Below are 22,613 nucleotides of genomic sequence, written 5' to 3'. Positions count from 1 at the left end.
AACAGCAGTGCCATTGCCACATCCCCTGGCAGGGCAGGAGCACCAGGCTTAACTAATGAACTGCCAGTGGTCATTTCATAAGCTACATATCAATGTTTCATCAACAAAACACTCGGTTTTTAGGTCACGTTTGTCTTCTCTCTGTGATCCACAATATAACTGCTCTGGAGCTCCAGAAATATTTCCACTATGTGTTCATCTTACCGTTTTAGCAAGCAATATTAATATTAGCTTAACAAGTTCCTTCTCTTTAAAGTCTCTTTTTACTTTCCAGAGATAAGAATGAAGTAGGTGAAATGAAAATGAACAATTAGCTAATCTTTCTACCCAACAGAGCAGAAAAATCATTGCCCTTTAGCATTTTTTTAGGGCATTAAACCAGTTCATGAAATAAAGATTTTCTGCAGTCTAGGAGAAACTACATCCCTCAGGTAGCCCCCCCCCTGCAGATGCCGCTTGACCTCCTGATCGCTCCTTTCCCACACAGATGTGGCCCCACCCAGTGGCGAGACCAGCTTCTTCCAAGCCAGCTCTTGGAGAATTATGCTCGGACCAAGAACATACCTCAGCCGGATATAAGTGAAGATGGCAGCAGAGCCACTTTCCGAAGCAAGATTTATCAGCTGTCTGACTTTGGTAAGTACTTCAAAATATTCCCGCGGAGCAAGAGAGAAGGAGGCTTGGGCTGCTCTGAAGGTTGAGCCCGAGGTCAGCGCCAGCCATTGGTATCACTAAGCACCTGCTGAAAGGGAGCCCACTGCCAATCCGTTGAAGCTCTGGCTTGCTGTTCCTCCTCCTCCTTGTTGCTTCCTGCTCACCTGTCCTCTCTGGGTGTGAGAGCAATGGTTCGGCACATATTTAATGCTAAAGGAAGATTAATTAAACTATAGTTCGTTAAGCTATGCCTTAGCATTATGTGTGCACCCTGCCCAATGACTTCACAAAATGGATTGTTTATTGCCAACAAAGCATGATCTGAAGCCATGGATATTTGGTGGCTTTCAGCCCATGGTTTGTTTTAATGATAGCTTGGTATTATGTGTGAACCCAGCACCTGTCCTTAACCATGGTTTGTCTGACATTCACCAAGCAGCAAATTATTATTATTATTATTATTATTATTATTATTATTATTAACATTTGTATACTGCCATATACCCACAGGCCTCAGAGTGGTTACAACATAAAATCACAATAAACAAACAAACAAAGATAATAATGATGATAGTAGTAGTAGTAGTAATAATAAATCCAATAAATCCCCACCCAATGAATCCCCACAACTGTTTGTGGGAAGAGCATAATGCAAGGAAAAATGCTCCCCCAGAAGAAGCACTCTGCAAATGTGCTTATAGAATAGAATCAAAGAGTTGGAAGAGACCACAAGGGCCATCGAGTCCAACCCCCTGCCAAGCATTATGTTGCACAATGCGTATATATTGTAGAACACAGGCTGCCTTGGAGCAGAATTGTATTTGTAATTGTGGCCCCCTTTGCCCTGCATGGAAGTCTCACGCTCCTTTGATACATTTGGCTGAATAAGCGCTGACTCTATTGTACTTGACATTCCCCTTTCAGAGACTAAACTACCGTCACATGGCTTCCTGGGGCCTCCAAAAGAGCGCATGGCTCTCCATCTCCTCCACACCTGTGGGCTGGTGCCTGAACACGTGGAGACTCGTGGCATCTACAGCGCTACCAATCCCGGGATCCAGCAGGTAAATTTCCTGCCTCCATTTTCCCACTGCACCAGGAGTAGCCAGTTGCTGTGAACTGCAGCTCCCACCATCCCTGGCAGGGGCTGATGGGAATCCTAGCTGACAAGTGTTGGAGGATGCCTTGTTAGCTGCTGCTGAGCCTACACATTTGGTGGTTGCTGGAAGAGAGAAGCTTCACTATTTGCCCCTGTAGTCTGGCTCCCCTTCACAGGTGGGAAGCTTAGAGCAGCTACACACTTGGCTGACATGTTCATTTATCCTACCTAAAACTACAGCAAACTCATTCTCCAAGTGCAGACACTTACGTAGCCCAAACAGTACCATCCACTCAGAAGAGCACTTCATCCCAAGGATCGGGGGCAAGGAGTCTCCAAAACAACACAATAAGGACTGAGCATGCTCAGCAGGCAAAGACTGTGTCCAGTGCCAGTTGTGCCCATTGAAATTAATAGGCATGTCCATTATGTTCATTAATTTCAATGGGCCTCACTGAGTAGAAAGTTGGTTGGCTAAACCCCAGAATGCTGGGAGTTGATGGAGGGACAGAAAAGAATAGCATCCTGTAAAAGGGGTGGCAGGCTAAAAATCTGAACAGAAGCACATCTGTCAGCAAGATTTTCCTGCAGGTCCGACTTACTGTTCATTTATTATAATTGCAATATATATCCAACCTTTCTATGCAAAGCATTCAAAGTGGCTTACCAAGTGATGATGGTTATGATTTTTAAAAATGCTATAAACCCATTTTTAAAAGTGTGTGATGATAAAATAAGAACAGGTGAAACCAACAAGAACTGCCCTGTTAAAGGATATTAAAGAAAGCCATGCATTTAAAAAGCCAAGGCAGCTTGACAAACCAAAAGCATTTCTAAATTTAAAAATACATTTGCCCAATAGTAGGAGGACATCAGAGAGGAATCTAAGCCAACCTCCGAGGAAGCCTCCAGGCAGCCAGTGTTTTGAGGGGGGGATTCCCGTGCATGACACAAAATTTAGGTTTCTGTAATTAAAGTTTTGTTGCCCTTGTATGAGAATTCCACTTTAAGAAAGAAACTAAAGAGGAATCCATATCACATATTTAAAGTGCATGGCTTCTACCGAAGTATATTGAGAGCTGTGGTGTGCAGTGGCGTAGTGTGGGTTGTCAGCACCCGGGGCAAGGCAAGTAATTTGCGCCCCCTAAACCGTGGATTTGTGACCCCTAACCCCCAGATGTTGCGCCCGGTGCGGCCGGCCCCCCCTGCACCCCCCACGCTACGCCACTGGTGGTGTGCTAAGAGTGTTGGGAGTGGGAGCTCTTTGAGGTGTTCAACTACAGTTCCTGGGATTCTTTGGGGTAATTTATGGTGTGGATGTGACCTGGCTTTCTGTGCTGGGAATGTGATGGGGAAATGCACTGAAAAGTGTGGAATGAACAGGAAGGCATATAAGCATCCCATGAGCAAATCAGATGTTCAAATAAAGGCCAGGTAGAATCTAATTTCCACATAAGCTTTGTGCAGGAGGATCAGGATGAATGCCTGATAAATAGGTCTTCTGCAGAGACTGTAAGGAGAGAATCCCAGAGGTAAGGCCCAGCCAGTGGGTGAGAAAGGCCTCTCATTGCACCCTTGCCAAACATGCCTTAAACAGTATGTTTAGATGCTGTCTTGATGCCTTAGGCAGGACTGAGATGGGGACATTTCAAGATCTCAAGACTTGGGTTGGTTTGTACAGGAGAACTTGATCCTCAGCCAAGATGGTCCCAGGCCATTTTGCCTCACAACCAGCAATTTTAATGGTGCCCAAGAAAATCTGCATCTGGTTGAACCCAGTATATGTCATAGATTACTCCAAAGAACACTAAATTATAGTTTTGTGAGAAATCTGTCATTCAACAGAACTACAATTCCCAGGGTTCTTTGGGTGGGAGTTGAAGCTGGTTTCAGTGTAGTAGATGTTACCCTAAATACTCCTGCCCCAGACCCATTTCCTCCCCATTTGGCTGCAGGAGGCAAGGATAGGTTTGGCACTGACCCCCAGGAGACATTTCAGACAAGTTGAAGTACTGTAATATCCTAAATAGGTGCTGGTAGATGAAATGGAACCTGCCTTTTGAAGCAGAGTAGCACACACTGGAATTGGAAAGAAAGACCAGCCTTCTTGCCTGCAGGTCTGAATTTGCAGACTCCTTTATAAATCTTGTGCCCTATAGCCCAAACCTGGAGGACCTCGCAGGGCACTGAACTAGAATTGTGGCTTAAGAAAGTCTGGAAGTTAGCAATTGCTGAAGAAATAAGATGTGATGTAGCAATCTTGAAGGGGGAAAAGAAACCAGCTGCATTGCAGGCTGTTTGGTGGCAGTTTATCACATAGGCCAACATATCAGGTTTACAAAACACCTTGCCACCAGCATCAGCACAAATCCGGAGGCCATTGTTATGCTTCTGCTCCTAACTTTTTCCTTGGACATCTCAGTCTCTTCTGGCCAGTTAAAATGGTGACATTATCCTGGCAATATGCTCTGTAAGGTCCCTGCAAGAACAGCAGAGAAAATGAATGAAATAGGCAACAGTGAGTATACATGAGAATACAATTACTTGCCTGGTTTCCGGCATAGGGAGGAGGATGTGGTGGTTGTTTTTTTATCTCGTTATGTTCACTGTCTGTTTTGTGACTATACTTTATGTGCATCACTGAAGTACCAACTGAAAAACATTAAGAATGTGCCTCTCTTCACATCCAGGGGAAAGTGCAGATGTGGGTTGACATCTTCCCAGAAAACATAGGTGAGCCAGGACCTCCTTTTGACATCACCCCAAGGAAGCCCAAGAAGTAGGTGCACCAAACACAGCCACCCCAACCCTTTTAAAGACCCAGGACTATTTGCACCCGCGTAGCACATTTTCAGGATGGTTGAATGAGAGTGTCAGGGTGCAGGTGCAGATAGGTAGCCGTGTTGGTCTGCCATAGTCAAAACAAAAAAAATTCCTTCCAGTAGCACCTTAAAGACCAACTAAGTTAGTTCTTGGGTGCAGGTGGACGTGGATGCTGGATCTGACCACCCCGTGTCCGCTGTTGCATACTTGTCATTGTTTCTAATCCCAGAGCATGACACAAGGGGGAAGCTGGTTCACAAAAGCATCTACTGGTGGTGCCCCTGCTCTTAGGGAAGGGCTACAACTCAGTGCTAGAGCATTTGCTTTGCATTCAGAAGGTTCCAGCTCCAAACCCCACTGGCATCTCCACACTGGACTAGAGCGGGGTTGCACAGAAAGTTTTCCAGTAAAAGTCCTTGTTAGCCTGCCCTGTTCTTGTATATAGCAGGAAGAGGAATCCCTGAAAGCACCCTCCCAGTAGCACCAAGACTCTCCTGTTCGTCTCCTCTGTAGGCACGAACTTCGCTGCATCATCTGGAACACCAAAGATGTGGATCTGGAAGACACCAACATTTTTGGAGACAGAATGAGTGACATCTATGTGAAAGGGTATGAGAGAAGAGAGGCAGAAGGTTTACGGCAGCCCAACTCCTGTGGTGGCAAGTGACCAACAACTGGTCTTATTTGCAGATGGAGAGCTATCTACCAGCCCTAGCCATATTTCCTTTGAGGTGTCAGCTCCATGATTCCCAAACTGTTATAGCCCCATTTGCATAACAAAACCATTCATGAATTCATTCATCAATTGTGTTGCTTTTCTCCAAAGAACCAAGGTGGTTCACAACAATTAAATGAAGCAGCAGTTCACAAAGGAGAGACTAGTAGCTAAAGATTTGGCTGGTGCTTCTGCATCAACTTGTGCACCAGAACTTTTTCCTTCTCCTGGTACAGTGGTGCCCTGCAAGACGAACGCCTCACAAGACGAAAAACCCGCTAGACGAAAGGGTTTTCCGTTTTGGAGGCGCTTCGCAAAACGAATTTCCCTATGGGGTTGCTTCACAAGACGAAAAAATCTTGCGTCCCCCGGCGGGTTTTTTCTTTCTTTTTTCGCCCTTTTCCTAAGCCACTAAGCTGCTTATCAGCTGTTCCGCTGATAAGCCGCTTAACAGCTGATCGCTGGAAGCCACTTGACAGCTCTAGCACTAATCCGCTAAGCTGTCAATGGGCTTGCTTCGCAAGACGAAGAGAATCGCGGAACGGATTCTTTTCGTCTAGCGAGGCACCACTGTATAGAGAACCTTTGCTCCTCTGCCACATTTGTAGCTGAACTGCAACTCCCATCAGCTTTCAAAAAGGGTTGCTCCAAGAGTCTAATGCAAGAAATAAAAGATGGGTTTTCTGGCACCTTAAAGGAGTGAAAAACAGCCTTTGCCAACCTAGTGTCCTCTAGATGTTCTGGAATGCAACTCCCATCATCACCAGCCTGTATGGCCTTGTGTTGCTGAGGCTGATGGGAGTTGGAGTCCAAAAGATTCAGAAGGCCTCAGGTTGGGGAAGATTGGGCTGGATGATACGCTCCAGCAGCAGAGATGTCAGGGGAACCTGGACTTTTTGCTCTGCATTCAGCTCCCGCCTGTCCCTTGCCTAAGGGTCATGGAGGAAGAGGGACATCTCTCCCAAAGCTGCCAGCGGGACTAGATGGTGCAGCTTTTTATTGGCAATGTACCCAAGTGTGCCCTAGAATCTGGGATGGGGCAAAAGAGTTCCTATGAACAACTCCAGCATCTCCTTTGCCCTGGTTCCAGGTGGATGGATGGCCTGGAGGAGGACAAGCAGAAGACAGATATCCATTATAGGTCCCTGACAGGAGAAGGCAACTTCAACTGGCGCTTTGTGTTTACCTTGGAGTACCTGCCCATGGAGCAGGTCTGCGTTCTCACCAAGAAGGTAGGTGGAAACTGAAACAGAGCATTGCTCCAATTTAGAAAAAGGGAGGTGGCCTTGGCTTCCTCAAAGCTTACCTTACCCCATAGGAGCGCCCTCAACCACGTGGACCGCCAGAACTGGCACCTTTACAATTGACATATCATGCCTGCTCTGCACTTGCAAGGAATCAATCTCTTAATGTGTGGCAGCACCTGTTCTTTGGAACTCTCTGTAGGCACCTTTGCTGCACTCTTATTGATGCCCGCTTTTAAAAAATCCTTTTGGCGTAGGCCACACCTAGACAGACATGCAAATTTATAGTGTGTAGTTGTTTTCTCCCATTTTAACATTTTAATATTTCTATTTGTTTTTAAAATCAGTTTATATTATTGGTGTTTTCTTGTGAATATTTTATATTTATTTATGCAAACTGCTTTGATTATTATTATTTGTTTTGACTAAGTAGTACATAAATTTTGTTAAACTTGAATGAATGAATGAAGGAGGGTTGTGTATGGACAACCAGCAAAGCCTTCCTATCCTCCATCTGGCAAATCCAACTCAAGAGATTATGATTATATTATTATTTCTGCCCTATACCTGGAGGTCTCAGGGTGGTTGACAGAAAATATCTCTCTGCATATCATCTGCTGTAGGATAATCAGAGGCACACTGACAGGCACACGGCTCTCTGTGGTGCACACATCATTTTAATGGATACTCTCATTCATATTCTGGCACATTTAGTCCATGTAAATTTAATAGCACTTATAGTCTTCAGATGCAGGGCACTTCCAGGCTGTTGTTATTTTCTAGTGGGTTTCAGTTATGTAGCAGCAATCACAGCTGGTTAGGAGGTCCCATGCAACAAATAAGTAAATAAAACCACTTCCCCCAAAAGATCAGACTTTTTGCAATAAAGGCAAGTTCTTAAAGAAATGGGAGTGCCTGATCACCTCATCTGTCTCCTGAGAAATCTCTATGTGGGACAAGAAGCTACAGTTAGAACTGGATATGGAACAACTGATTGGTTCAAAATTGGAAAAGAAGTACCACAAGGCTGTATATTGTCTCCCTGCTTATTTAACTTATATGCAGAATTCATCATGCGAAAGGCTGGGCTGGATGAATCCCTAGCTGGAATTAAGATTGCTGGAAGAAATATCAACAACCTCAGATATGCAGATGACACAACCTTGATGGCAGAAAGTGAGGAGGAATTAAAGAACCTTTTATAGAGGGTGAAAGAGGAGAGCGCAAAATATGGTCTGAAGCTTAACATCAAAAAACCGAAGATCATGGCCACTGGTCCCATCACCTCCTGGCAAATAGAAGGAGAAGAAATGGAGGCAGTAAGAGATTTTACTTCCTTAGGCTCCATGATCACTGCAGATGGTGACAGCAGTCACAAAATTAAAAGACGCCTGCTTCTTGGGAGAAAAGCAATGACAAACCTAGACAGCATCTTAAAAAGTAGAGACATCACCTTGCCAACAAAGGTCCGTATAACAAAAGCTATGGTTTTCCCAGTAGTGATGTATGGAAGTGAGAGCTGGACTATAAAGAAGGCTGATTGCCGAAGAATTGATGCTTTTGAATTATGGTGCTGGAGGAGACTCTTGAGAGTCCCATGGACTGCAAGAAGATCAAACGTATCCATTCTTAAGGAAACCAGCCCTGAGTGCTCACTGGAAGGACAGATCATGAAGCTGAGAATCCAATACTTTGGCCACCTCATGAGAAGAGAAGACTCCCTGGAAAAGACCCTGATGTTGGGAAAGATGGAGGGCACAAGGAGAAGGGGACGACAGAGGATGAGATGGTTGGATGGTGTTCTTGAAGCTACCAGCATGAGTTTGATCAAACTGCGGGAGGCAGTGGAGGACAGAAGTGCCTGGCGTGCTCTGGTCCATGGGGTCACGAAGAGTCAGACACGACTAAACGACTAAACAACACCACCACCATCTGTTGAGTGTAGGGGGCATATGCCATGATTTACTGGCCCATAGATGGTCTTTGTGGCTTTAAAGAAACTCTGTGTATCATGAGTGCTGGCTAAGTGCTGGATCTCTTGAGCTTTTTTTTTTTTTTTTTAATCCACCAAGTGTTTTGTAGTTCTCTGGTTCTTCTTTGAACCTCAGCCTTAGTGTTGGCATAGGTTTCTTTCTTAGTGGCACAGTTTCTATCTCTTTGCCAGATCTGAAAGGCCTTCCTTTTCTTGTCAATCATGCGTCCAATCTCACTGTCATTCTCATCAAACCAGTCCTGGTGTTTCGGTTTGATATCCAATAGTTTGTTCACAGGCTGCAATAATGGATGTTTTTAGCTTGGTCCAGTGTTCCTCAATGTTATCAGGGAATTCGGAAAGCAGATGGTCTTTAAGAGTCCTTTGGAAGGAATCCTGCTTAATGGGATCTTGAAGGGCTTGAGTGTTCATTTTGCACCTTGGTTTCCTTCCTTGAAGCCTGCATTGAGGTATAATCTTGATAGCCATCATGGAGTGTATTAGTTGGTGATCTGTTCAGCAGTCGTTGGTGCTCGTCATAGCTCTGGTAAGGAGCACATCACGGCGATCTTTAGCACGGACAATAACATAGTCTAAGAGGTGCCAGTGGTTTGACCAAGGATGCCTCCAAGATGTTTTAATTTTGTTGTTGTTGTTGAACGAGTGTGTTGGTAATAACAACATTGTGCACTGCACATATAATCAAAAGTAAGATTCCATTCTGGTTGCTGTTGCCAATTCCTTCTTTCCCAATAGTCCCAGGCCACAGATCGAAATCTGGCGGCAGCAGCAGCGGCATGAGCCTTAGTTAATTTTTCGCAATGCACATTTCCCCCTTGTTGCTTCATCTTGAAACAATTCCCTCTCCATTTCATCAGTTTACTTTAATACTGTTGTTGTTGTTTATTTGGCATGTCACTTGTGAATTTTGAGAGTCATCCCAGCACAACACACAACGGTTGTTTTTGTTGCAAGCAAACTAAAAATTTGCTTCATCACCAGGAATATGATCCATGTCCCTAGTCAGCTTGATGACGGTTCATCTAAATTTCTGTGAAAATAGTCAGGGGGCCCAATGTGCTTCCTCCAGGGAATAGCCCTGGAGCAACTGGCCGGCATCTCTAGCTAATAAACTTCAAAGAATACTCCAAGTTGGTGCTGCCACCTAGTGTCGGCAAGTGCTTTACCACACTCCTTTCTCTGGAAAGCACTGTTTCATGCTGTTAATTATAGAATCATAGAATTGTAGGGTTAGGACGGACACTGAGGGCCATCTAGTCCAACCCTTTGCAATGCAGGAATCTCAACGAGATTATACATGACAGATGGTCATCCAACCTCTGCTTAAACACCTCTAAGGAAGGAGAGTCCTCCACCTCCCGAGGGAGACAGTTCCACGGTCAAACAGCTCTTACTGTCAGAAAGTGCTTCCTGATGGTCAAGATCTCCTTTCTTGTCACTTGAAGCCATTGGTTTGAGACCTACCCTCCAGAGTCAGAGAAAACAAGCCTGTTCCCTCTTCCATGTGACAGCCCTTTAGATAGATGGCTATCATATCTCCTTTCACTCTCTTCTTTACCAGGCTATGCATGCCCAGTTCCCTCATAAGGCTTGGTTTCCAACCCCTGGTTGTCTTGCTTGCCCTCCTCTGTGCTCCTGCCCCACAGCCTCGGCGTCAGCTCCCAGCTGTGGTGGAGCTGGTCCTGACTTGAGCAGGTTTGCCTTGACGCCTATCATGTGTCTCCCATTTCAACAGACATTCTTCTACCCTGTTTGCAGCAACATTTCTGGAGCCTTGACGAGACCATGCAGAAAGTGCCCCCCAAGCTCATCATCCAGATCTGGGACAATGACAAGTTCTCAGCTGACGACTTTATAGGTAAAAAGAATCCTGAACCTGGGGGGCAAGACAAGGCTTTTCACCCCATGTCCTATTTCAGGGTGGGGAAGCTTCTTCACCCTGAGGGCCGCTTTCCCTTCTGGGCAGCCTCCCAGGGGCCACATGCAAGTGGCAGGCAGGGCCAGAGCCAACTGTGGGCAAAGCCATTGCTTTGGATTTTGCCTTGTACAGTCAGCGAGGTTCCCTGTGCACATGCACACATCCACGCTGTCCTCCGCCCAGAGATGCAAGAAGCATTAACAGAGACCCTAGTTGCATTCTAGTCAGGCATCATGGACTGGTTGGATGCAGTGGGAGGAACCAGCTGAGGGAACCTCCAAGGGAAGAAGGCTCAGAGCCCAGGGAGGGGTGGTGGGACAGCAATGGGTGGTCAGAGGGGGATGAGGGAGAAGACTGGGAGGATCAGGTGTCGGAAGCTGGAGAGGTAACAGGGCTTAGTGAGCTGGAGGGAGTCTATGGCAGACAGAAGTGCAGAATCAGAGGCAAGAACTGAGGCAGGGGAGGAGGGAGGCCAAGAGGCAGAGAAGTCAGGTTGCTGGAGAAGCAAGGGGGTCTCTCCCTTCTGCTGAGATAAGCTCTTCTCCCGCCTGATCTCCCAGAAGCAGAAGACGCATGAAAAGGGTGGAGGCACAGTCTCTAAATGCTTGAGAAAAACCTTGGAGAGGAGGGTACTCAGATGACCGGGGGGGGTACGGATGGACTTTCAGTCTTGGCAACTGAACTATGGGGCAAGACCTACCAGGGACAGGCTGCTGTGCTCATTAGGCTTGATACGCCACCAAGTCTGTGCAGATCATGTTCTTCCAAATAAAAAGTTAGCTTCAACTTGCACAGTGTGATTTATTGTTGGTTTGCTCCTGACACCAGGCAAAAACACTCATGGAGGGTGCAGGCTGTGGCCTGGGGAGTGTGGCTGTGGCCAGGATGCGGCCTGAAGAAAGTCCAGATGGAGGGCTGCATTTCCCCACTGGCCTGAGGTTCCCCTGCCTTCCCCTGCCGTCAAACATGCCATCTGTCCCTGTCCTTCACAAAGCATGGAGACTGAGCACCCGGTTCCACTTGCAGGAATCCTGGAGCTGAACCTGAACAGCATGCCTAGCCCCGCCAAGCGTCCCCGCGACTGCACCGTGAAGATGCTGCTGGAGGACACCGGTGCCACCACCTCCACCTCTTTTTTCCATCGCCGCAAACGGAAACCTGTCTCCCTGTTCAAGCAGAGGGAAATGAGGGGATGGTGGCCCTGCATCGTCTTTGAGAAAGACAAGCCTCGCGTGTCGGTCCGTAAGGCATCACAGGCCAGATCTACCACACCTCTGCCTGTTGGGACTTGGGTCTGGGGAGCAAAGAATAGAAAGTAGAACAGAGGGGAGGGGAGGAGTTCATGAACTCCTAAGCCAGCCTTTCAGAAGTTTTGGACTGTGAAAAACGGCCATGTTGGCTGGGGCTGGTGGGTGGAGCCTCTGGAGGGCTCTCAGCTCTGCCTTTCTTGTTCTGGGCCTTCTCTAACTCTTCCCAGCTCTGCCATAGCAAAAGGTTTTCCAAATGTACCATGTGTCCCATTCTCCACCTTTCCTTCCCTCCAAGTATTCAAGGCTGGGCATGCCTTGAACAGGGCTAACAGGAAATGCCAAATTAAGAATGGTGGCACTATAGACACACCGTTCTATGCAATTGCTGGAAGAGAAGATACCCCAATGAACAGAAGAACCACCCCCATATATTGAAAAATATGCATACATTGGGTATTTAGTTGAGGAGTTACACTAGTGTAATGACTTTCAGCTATGCAATTTAACACCCCCATTCCCTGCCCTCCCCACCACCACCACCTAAATCTGATCCACAGGTTTCTCCAGCCAGTTGGGAGTGGGGAGAAAGTAGAAGTTACACTTTGCAATTTTGCCCATCCTCTCTCGTTCTCTTAGGGCAAGGTGGAAATGTCCTTGGAGCTGCTGACAGAAAAGGAGGCTGAAGAGCGGCCAGCTGGGAAAGGAAGAGAGGAGCCCAACATGAACCCAGTTCTGAAGCCACCAGAGTAAGACTGCAGCACCTGGGTCCCCCTGCCGCATGAACTCCTGGGGAGGTAGAAATGGGGAAGGGGATGTCATTGTGTCAAGAAGGAAGCCTTTGCCAATCTAGTACCTTGCCGGTGTTTGGGGCTATAGCTCCCATCAGCCCTGTGCTTGGCTGGGGCTGATGAGAACTGCAGTCCAAAACATCTGGAGAGCACCAGGTTGGCAAAGGCTGTGGCAGAGCATGTTTCCAAAGATTTGGTGGCTGGGAGGCTTCTGTATGAGAGCTACACCAATTAAGCCACATGCACCCAGTTTGGCTAGCCTGCTCTGAGAGCACTCTCCCTGCCCATGCCTGCCTGGCATCTGTGTGTGCCCTGAGGACCTTTCCTAAGCAGCACTGGGCACAAGAGCGACGTTAAGTTGTTCTGGATACTGCTCGGTATCCTGTTTTGATATGCAAACATATAATGGTATAGTTTTTATATGTTTGCATTGTTTTTACACATGTAACTGTTTATAACTGTTTTGTGTCTTTGACTTTAAAATTGTTGTTTTATTCAAGTTGCCCCCCCGCCTGAAACCCTAGAGAGCTGCTGCCAGTCGGCGTTGAACAGTTGCAGGGAACCTTTGGCCTTCCAGGTGTTGCTGAAGTACAACTCCCACACCCCAGGCAAATGTGGCTAATGGGCAGGTATTATGGGAGTTGTAGTTAAGCAACATCTGGAGGCCCAGAGGTCCTGATGTATACCTTATAGAATTAGGTGGGCCAACAGTCTAACTCAGTGTACGTCAGCTCCCCATGTTCTTAAGCCAGGGAAGATGGAGACAGCTGCTGTAGGCAACTTCTGGTTAACTTTTCTTGCCCCTTCCTTCTCCCCGTGACCAGGAGGCCGGAGACCTCTTTCCTGTGGTTTACAGCCCCGCTGAAGAGCATCCACTTCGTTGTGTGGCAGAAGAGCAAATGGAAGCTCTTGATTTTCCTTTGCAGTGTGCTGGTGATTCTGCTGTTTGCAGCCTTCATCTACGCAGCTCCTGTGAGTCTGCTCAGGAAGAGCAAAGGGGACCAGGCAACTTAGGCTCAGCCACATACCTTGCTAGATCTTACCCAGCTCTGCCCCACTAGGTGCAGCATCAATCCAGGCTAGACTGTCTGGGAGTGGGGTTGCTGTAGTTCACCAGGCTTCATTCGTCCTCAGTGGGAAATCTCTCTGCCTTAGAGCAGGACTACAGGGCCTGCATCTCATGTTTGGGCTTAGAGACTTAGGGGTGCTGTTGGTGTACTAGCACAAACAACATCCTCCCTTGCCAAGCTAGCTGAGGTAGTCTTGAGCAGGGTGCTGATGGAATCCCAGATGATAATTCTGGGTGACATCAACTTTCACGCCAATGCTGCCGTTGGGTCATTGGTTCAGGATTCCATGGCAACCATGGTGCTGTCTCAGGTCATCTTCAACCCAATGCACAAAGGACCTACCCTTGACTTGGTCTTTGCTCCAAAAGGGATGAAAAGTGATCTGGAAATGGGTATGTCATTCCATCATTATGGTTGGACCACGTCCTGATGAAGGTTGGACTCATAGCAGTTATCCCTCTCTGCAATTAAGGTGTCCCACCCTCTGAGAGCTACGGATTCTGGTGGATTCCTGAATGCTCCGGGGCACTTTCTGGTGGACAGAGCAGGTGATCCTGTTGAGGCTGTTGTCTCACTATGGAATGAAGAGAACTACTGACATGATCACTCCTGAGTATCCTCTTCGGGACTGTGGCGCCTGCAATGTCCCCTGGTATTCTAGGGAGTTGTGTGCAATGAAACAGGCTAGATGACTGCTATAGTGCTGGTGGCATAGATCTTGTTCCAAGGGCTAGCAAGCAGTGATTAAAGTGCATAATCACACCTCCCATGTGGCATCAAGGGCATGGCCTCCACTGTGTCCTCAAGTAAGTGTCCGGGAAAGCTTCTCCAGCTTGTCTGAAACCTGGTCTCATCTGCCGGTAGGAATGGGCCTCTGGAGGCAATGAAAGCCTGTTGTGGTCCACTGTTTTGAGAATACAGTTTTGCTTGATGCTGCAACATTTCCCGAGAGGAATTTGTTCATCAGCCTCCCCCCATCCTGCCACCACCACTTGCCCCCCTCCCACCTTACCTTGGCCATCTGTCCCTCTCCCCACACTGCCAACTGCGGCCTGTGGCTGCAGGCAAAGGCCATGGGGTGGTAGAAACAGAGGCTACAGCATGCCAGAAGCACATCATCAGCATGCTTCTGGAAAAGACAGTGGCCTGGGCCACAGACAGAAGCCATAGTACTGTGCCCAAAATGGGACAAATGGGATTACTTTCAGAAGCCAGGGTGGCTTCTGTGAATCCATGATATCCCAGTAAAATTGGGGCAGTTGGGTGGGATGCTATTACCTGTTTTTCCCCCTTCAGGGCTACCTGGCAATGAAGATAATCAATCCGATGGGAGGGAGACGTTCCATAATATACCAAATGCCTCCAAAGAAGAAGGAAACTCTTGAGAGGGCACCTGAAGAAGCTCCTGAAACACTGCCTCCAGTTGCTGAGAGACCACTCCCAGCTCCCAATAAGTTGCCACCCACTCCCCAAAATCTACTCACAACTCCCGAGGAAACACCCACTACTCTCAAACCTCCCACTCCCAAGAAACCAGCTCCAGCTCCCAGGAAACCACCCAAAACTCCCAAGAAACCAGCTCCACCTCCCAAGAAACCAGCTCCAGCTCCCAAGAAACCACCCAAAACTCCCAAGAAACCAGCTCCACCTCCCAAGAAACCACCCAAAACTCCCAAGAAACCACCTCCACCTCCCAAGAAACCAGCTCCAGCTCCCAAGAAACCACCCAAAGCTCCCAAGGAATCACCTCCAGTTCCCAAAAAACCAACTCCAGCTCCCAAGAAACCATCCAAAGCTCCCAAGAAACCAACCAAAACTCCCAAGGAATCACCTCCAGTTCCCAAAAAATCAACTCCAGCTCCCAAGCAACCACCCAAAGCTCCCAAGAAACCAACCAAAACTCCCAAGGAATCACCTCCAGTTCCCAAAAAATCAACTCCAGCTCCCAAGAAACCACCCAAAGCTCCCAAAAAATTACCCAAGGCTCCCAAGAAACTACCCAAAGCTCCCAAAAAATCACCTCCAGTTCCCAAGAAACCACCCAAAGCTCCCAAGAAACCACCCAAAACTCCCAAGAAACCACCCAAAGCTCCCAAAAAATCACCTCCAGCTCCCATGAAACCACCCAAAGCTCCCAAGAAGCAACCATCCACTCCCAAGAAGCCACCACTGATTCGCAAAAAAAGACGCACCTGGTAGTTAGCTGCAGTGGAAGCAAATTATGTCTCCAAATGCTGTTGCTTATAATGTCTTGCACCAGAGGACCACTCTGTTCATGTTCCATCTTGCCTCCAGATATCTGGCAAAAATGGAGCATAGCTGCTTCTAAATCATAAGCCTACATCAGACAATCCTCGCCTAATCTTTGCCTTCCTACAATTATGAAGGCCTTCTGATCCCAACCACAAATTTACAGCAGCATCACTGAATAGAACTAGCTTGGGGTGGGGAAGTAGGGGGTAAAGCACCACTGTAGAAAGAGACTATCCAAACAGACTTATGTTCAATTCCCGCCCATCCATCACCATATATTTTAGCATATTTCACTCTCACAGACTATAATATTCCCATAAAAAAAATAAAAGTTAAGCCCTAAGTCTCGCTGCTTCTAGAAGTGGGATTGTTGGTATTTGCTGAGCAATCCTGTGGGGTGTGCAACTGGCTTGGGTGGGGCTGCACTCCCCCTAAAAGGTCAGGCAAGCAGCTTGCGGGTGGGGGGGGTCATTAGCTTGGCACTCTTTGGAGTGGAACAACATCTTCTGCCATGTCTTACTAACAACGTCTGTGGCCTTACTAAAGAGAAGGCATGCCTTGCCTCAGTGATACAGGATGGGGTTAGATTACTGCAATGAGCTTCACATGGTGTAACCCTTGAAGACAGTTCAGAAACTTTATTTGGTGGCATATGTGGGAGCTAAAATGCTTGGATCACACAGGACCTGTTTGCACCAGTTATGTTGCTTACCTCTTTGCTTCTGACCCCAGTTTACGGTGTTGCCACTGACCTTTAAACCTTAGTTTGGGACCAGGTTATCTGAAGGGTCCTCTGCACTCATAAAAACCTGCCTGAGACATCCTCCTGCCTGAGGTGAAAGTCCATACATGCCTCATTCCAGTAGCTGACTTTTCCTTCAATATTGGTGTCCTCTACAGCACTGGAGGGCAGGCAGCTATTTATTTATTTATTGTTTGTTTGTTTGTTTGTTTAATAACCCCCCCCCCCTTCCTCTCAGGAGCTCAAGGTGTCATATTTTGCTCTCCCTCTCCCTGTATTATCCTCCCCACAAGCCGTGATGTGGGTTGGGCTGAGAGATGGTAGGTGATTTGGACCCTGGTCTCCCAGGCCCTAGGCCAACACCCGATCCCCTACACCACCAGAGACAAGGGAGCGTGCTTCCAGGGATGAGTTCAAACCACTGCATTAGTAGCACCAGTGTCACCTCCCCAAGGGGCAAGACAAAGTGATCCTCTCAGCCTCCCTGATGGGGCCCCAGAAGAGCAAGATGTTTGGCACCAGCTTGGCTGCAGGAGCTGCTTAAAGCGGCGTACGAGGCACCATCCAACTGACTTAGGGACTCCAGATTTGTGTAGGGTTTACTCCTGAGCCTTTTCTTCTCCCAAAGATGTTCCGCAAAGCAGCGGAGGTTTAGGATCAGTTTTCCTGCTCCTAGATTCCCAGGTTGATGAGTCCTACCTGCTCCTCACTGCTCTTGTCAGATGGAACATACAAGACAGGGAGGTGATACTTGTTACTGAAACATCTTTACATGAATTTGTATCTGAGACTGAGTAATGTTTACAGACTGGCTCTGATGCAGACATAATAATAATTTATTATTTATACCCCACCCACCTGGCTGGATTTCCCCAGCCATTCTGGACAGCTTCTTTATGGGCTTCTGTTTAAGCAAACATTTACCTGCTGCTGTTATATTCAAGGTCATTTACCTGCTGTTTAAAACATTGTTTAAAATAATTTGGAATGTATTCTCTATATTGCACCATCTGTGCACAAGACAACAAAGAGCAGTCCTGACAGGCTCCTGCCCCAAAGGAGACTCCATCTAAAATAGGCACAGGGAAACAACAGGAGAGAGAAATTGGAGGTATTCAAATATGAGCTTTCAATGTGGAGTTCTCCGTTTTGAGAGAGAGGCAGATCCCCCTCCCCCTTTTGAAGGAAAGGTGTCCCATTTTGAGGGGGGGGGTTGCAATAAGCAGACTGTATCAAACTTCCAGGACGGGTGGAGGCCCCTGACTGCCTGTGGGATTTCAGTCAGTCCCAAGACATGTTCATTCCATGTGGTGCCCCTGGCGGAGGCTGGGGGCTATGGAGTTGCCCTGTTGGGAACTCTGCCACCCTCACAAATGTGGAGCCTGGCAAGCTAGGAGAGGGCTTGCTTTGCAGCAACCCCTGAATCAGGACTGATGACATCTAGCCATCCCCTGGCTGAGGCTAATGGAAGCTGGAGTCAAGGAACACCTGGAGCGCCAGTGGCTTCACCTTCCCTGTCATAGCTCAACAAGCCTCTTATCAGCTCCAACTGATATGGCAGCTTAGACAGACCTGGACACTCTGGTCACCTCCCTTTAGGACTACAGTGCACTGTAAGTAGCACTACCTAGAAACTACAGCTGGTTCAAAATAGGCCAGTATATTTATTAATTGGACTGAGCTGTTCAATCTTATGCCAGTACCTGATCAGCCACACTGGATGCCAGGCTGCTTCCAGGGCTGGTTGAAAGCCCTTAACAGCATAAAGGTTACCCAGAACATCACATTCTCCTGCATACACTTACCCAAACTATAATGTCCTCCTCAAAGCCCTTGTTCCATGTGCCAACACTCTAGTGAAGTGAGGTGCATGGCCCCTCGCAAAGAGATCAGCACTTCAGCTACAGCATAGCCTCACATCTGGCATCTTCTTTGCTCTTTTCAGCACCAGATGATAATAATAATAATAATAATAATAATAATAATAATAATAATAATAATAATAATAATTTATTTGTACCCCGCCCATCTGGCTGGGTTTCCCCAGCCACTCTGGGCGGCTTCCAACAAAGATGAAAGATACACTAAAATGTCACATATTAAAAACTTCCCTGAACAGGGCTGCCTTCAGATGTCTTCTGAATGTCAGGTAGGTGTTTATCGCTTTGACATCTGATGGGAGGGCGTTCCACAGGGCGGGCGCCACTACCGAGAAGGCCCTCTGCCTGGTTCCCTGTAGCTTTGCTTCTCTCGCAATGAGGGAACCGCCAGAAGGCCCTCGGAGCTGGACCTCAGTGTCCGGGCAGAACGATGGGGGAGGAGACGCTCCTTCAGATATACTGGACCGAGGCCGTATGAAGATCCTTTTATCCACCCAAGCCTTGTAAACAACTTATACTTGAAAATAAAACAGATCTATGCTCTTTTAACATTAGAGTTCTGCTTGTTTGATCGCCCAAGCTGCTAACTAGTTTTATTTTTCCTCCACTGGAAAGTAAAGTTTATATGTTACAAGTTGCTGCATTTTTAATTACTGGGCTTTTTGTATTTTAACATCTCATTCTTCATTCTGTGAGCTGTTTAGAGATTCCCAACTGTGATAGAGTAAAAGAGAACTAAATTAAGCCACCAATGCATACAGCAGTAAAGAGACTTCAGCATCTGTGTTTATTGTCAAGACACAAAAACAAATACAGAGAAAAAGGCAGACGAGCATACAATCTTTTTACCAGATCAGGCAAAAAAAAAGGGGGGGGGGAGGTCTTTGAAAGAAGCAATGCTTCCTGGCTACAATATTGCTTCATCGCTATTTCAAACAGCCTTCACCAAGCAGGTGTTCAGTAGTTCTTTGAGCCTAGATCTCCTATTGGCTCCAGCCATGCTGTTTGGAGCTGATGAGAGTTGTCAGCCAAAATATCCAAAGGGCAGCATGTTGGCAAAGGCTGATGTAGGAAACTTATCTTCAGAAAGAGGAAGGGTCCTCCTGCAGCCATTAACTCAGCAGCAGCCCCACAGCCAGATGCTGACCCTGCTGAAGCACAGCATTTGGGTGCCAGTGAAAGTGAAGCCCCCACATTAAAAAAAACAGGACACTGCCATGGGTTTTTTCCTTTAGCAAGGAAGGTACTGGCGACCCTCGTGTCATGCTTTGCTTGATGCTCTAGAACCAACATGAAAAGCCCACCATCCTGTGAGCTTCTGGAGGCTCACATGCTCCCCCAATTCTGCCTCATACCAAGGCTGGGCATTAGTCTGTCTAGGCCGGGGGGGGGGGGTAGATCTCTGTCCGGTTTGGCAAGTGGTTTTGCTTCTCAATCCTTTAGCAATAGCAACAAATGCAAAAGGCTGCTTCACTACAAATTAGGCCACTGAATTCAAGAACACTTGGAGCTTGTGGGTCACAAGACCCAGCAGCTCACTTTTGTTACTAAATTCAAATTACTGCACTGTGCAGTGAGCAAAAGGCACCCTGTTCATACAAGTGCACCCATCTCTTAAAGCCACTAGTCTTCCACTTAGTGCAGGTGGTGAATCTTGGGGGGTTCAAATAAAACAAAATAGATCCTGGAAGCTTCAAGTCTGCCCACCCAATGAAGTGTTTCTCCAAAGCCTTAAAGCGGCATTTTGTTTTAAAAAACTATGAGGTGCCAGGAATTGATCCAAGGCTTCCTACATGCAGACCATGTGATCTCCCTACATCCAGGTCTTCCTGGACATTACCAGGATTTCAAAGGTGGAATTAATGTCTGGGGGGAATTTCCTAAAGATGCTGCTTTGTCCTGCTGGATCTTAGGTAAGTCAATTGAAAAATCTCGGGTTTTTTGTGATTTTGTAAAAAAAAAAAAGGTCATCTTTTGGGGTGTCCTGGTTTTTACTTTTTGAAATATGGCAACCCTAGTTCTACCATCGTTTGTGAAGGTTGTAACACTGATAAACTGCACAACCCACTTGAGCATTTGTGGCAGGTCTCACCCCTTAGGGATCCACTGTCACTAATCCAGAACTCTTATTGAAACAATGGGGAAAGCATGCCATCTTCTTCCTCCTTCCACTGCTCACTATCACAACTGCCACTTGAGGCAACCAGGGAGGCTCCCCCTTGATTACTCCTCCGGTTGCACAAAGATCTGTTGAGTCTTCGGCCTGAAGCTGCACCTCACCTTGGTGAGCTGCTGTCAGGTGCAGCATGGTAATCCAAAACATGGCTTAGCACAAGGATGTGCGCATGCAGGTTCTGCGAACCATTGTGCGCCTGCCTGGGCACGTTGCTGATGGGCTTTGCCCAGCTAAGCACACCTAGACAAACCATAAGCTGCAAACTATAGGGTAAACCGTGGTTACAGCTTGTGGTTAGCCAGGAGAGAGTTAAATCTGACAACACACTAAGCCAAACTATGGATTCACTCAGCACAGCACAGCAGCAACAGAATCGGAGAGGATCAAAGCTCTTCTTGCACAGCCTGGTAACTGCGTTAAGACATGTGGACCAGGCCAATACAGAATGCTGTTGTCTCATGTGACCACCACCAAGTGCCTCCCTAAACAATAAGAAATACATTCACTCGTTTATATTAAGGACCCTATAAAATTACAGCCTGTTTTTGAAAAGCAGCTTGTGACAGATAGCAGCAAGATTTAAAACACACCCCCAATGAGAAGAACACAAGCTCCCTGTGAGTTCCTCAGGCCGATTCCCAAAAATCCACTAGTTGCTTTTGAGCAACTTTACCAATCATTTATGAGCAAGGGAATACTTGTACTTCATATCCCAGCTCTGAAGGCTGTTAAAACCGTGAAAGTTTTTGTGTGTTTTTTTAAAAAAACCTTCTTACGAGATCATTCTGCTTAGCACAGCAACTCTCAAAATCATCCTTGTATCTAGACTCCCCCCCCCCATGTGGTTTCTTCTTCTTTCCACAAAGGATCTATTTTATAATCAAGTCAAGCTCACCACTCTGCAGACTCCACCCTTCTGCCCTCAAAGGCTCCCTCATAAGAAGTGTTCCCTGTGGGTAGGGCAAGTGGGATCGGGTCAAAAGAGCAATCTAGCCCAGGATCACTGCAGACAACATGGGCCAGAGACATTTGAGGGCAAGGTCACAATGTGCCTCCACCCCACAATTATCCAGGGCAGTGCACATGGTTTTTTTCTTTAAGGCTCTCCTGGAGGTCCCCCACTTCTCTCCTGTTTCCCCTTTAACTAGGACAAGTTTATGAACATAGTATTTATTGCAGTTAATACAAAAGGTCAATTGCATCAGAGATAGAGACAAGCCCGTGTTTATCGCTAAATAGAAAAGGCTCCTGAAAAGCAATATAATTTGTTAACTAAATTGGGATGAGGTAACATGCAAACCAATAAGACACTTAGGCTCTCTCAAAATCCTGAGCTTTTCTTTTTAAGCATTGGCCTTTTCAGAGTTTTTGGTTTATTTGACTCCATCTTGGGGATCTTCTAAGCAGCTGGCTCATAACTTTTCACATTCCATTTTAAACTTACGTGTTTTAAAAAAAAAAAAACAGGTGTAGTGAATTATGATCTGGACAAACGTCAAAGCATTTTTGAGTTCCTTTCAAACTAGGGTTGAGCCAAAGGAGCAGAGGCAGGATTTGTGGTTGTTTTCAGCAGCATTGAAAAGCAAGTCCTGCCACCTCATAGTCCAGCTGTGTGCAGGGAAAGTAGCCTGTGTCCCACACGGCCAGATCCGGAAGTCCAGCCCTCCCTCTCTCCACTGGATTTCTTTGCTCTCACCCTTCAGTTTTGGCCATCACCAGGTCCATTACATGATCCTTGATTGCCTGGCACTACTTGAGAAAAGAGATCACAGAGCCAGCTTTTAAAAAATGGTAACTAAGGAAGAAAATTAACATGCTAAAGGCAAGCTGACCATGAACAGGTTTAGGGAAACGTTTTTCTTTCTGCCCTTCCTTGCTCTCTCAAAGCTGAAATGAAGAATATTTAGCACAACCCTAGTTCCAATACACCAAAGTCACTGAATGTCATTATAAAACTTTAGAAGTTGGAAGGGGTGCAAAGATGAAAATATGCGCAGTGTGACAGTGA

At 46.8% G+C, this 22,613-nt stretch overlaps 1 protein-coding gene across 3 annotated transcripts in view; it reads left to right on the top strand.

Annotated features, from left to right (window-relative positions):
- FER1L5 (fer-1 like family member 5) overlaps positions 1-16,150 on the top strand; it is an 88,099-nt gene extending 71,949 nt beyond the window's left edge. For all 3 annotated transcript variants that reach the window (XM_081921245.1, XM_081921246.1, XM_081921247.1), the window contains 10 exons: positions 488-636; positions 1,579-1,718; positions 4,444-4,532; positions 5,090-5,185; positions 6,382-6,523; positions 10,287-10,386; positions 11,473-11,684; positions 12,333-12,442; positions 13,309-13,456; positions 14,851-16,150. In XM_081921245.1, the coding sequence (XP_081777371.1) occupies positions 488-636; positions 1,579-1,718; positions 4,444-4,532; positions 5,090-5,185; positions 6,382-6,523; positions 10,287-10,386; positions 11,473-11,684; positions 12,333-12,442; positions 13,309-13,456; positions 14,851-15,753 (2,089 nt within the window). In that variant the 3' untranslated portion in view covers positions 15,754-16,150. The remainder of the gene's footprint in view (positions 1-487; positions 637-1,578; positions 1,719-4,443; positions 4,533-5,089; positions 5,186-6,381; positions 6,524-10,286; positions 10,387-11,472; positions 11,685-12,332; positions 12,443-13,308; positions 13,457-14,850) is intronic.
- The last annotated feature ends 6,463 nt before the right edge of the window (positions 16,151-22,613 follow it).

The sequence above is a fragment of the Podarcis melisellensis genome (assembly GCF_964234715.1).
Source record: "Podarcis melisellensis genome assembly, chromosome: 8".
Taxonomy (NCBI): Eukaryota; Metazoa; Chordata; class Lepidosauria; order Squamata; family Lacertidae; genus Podarcis; species Podarcis melisellensis.
Note: the sequence above shows the minus strand (reverse complement) of the source record. Positions and strands in the feature narration are given on the sequence as shown.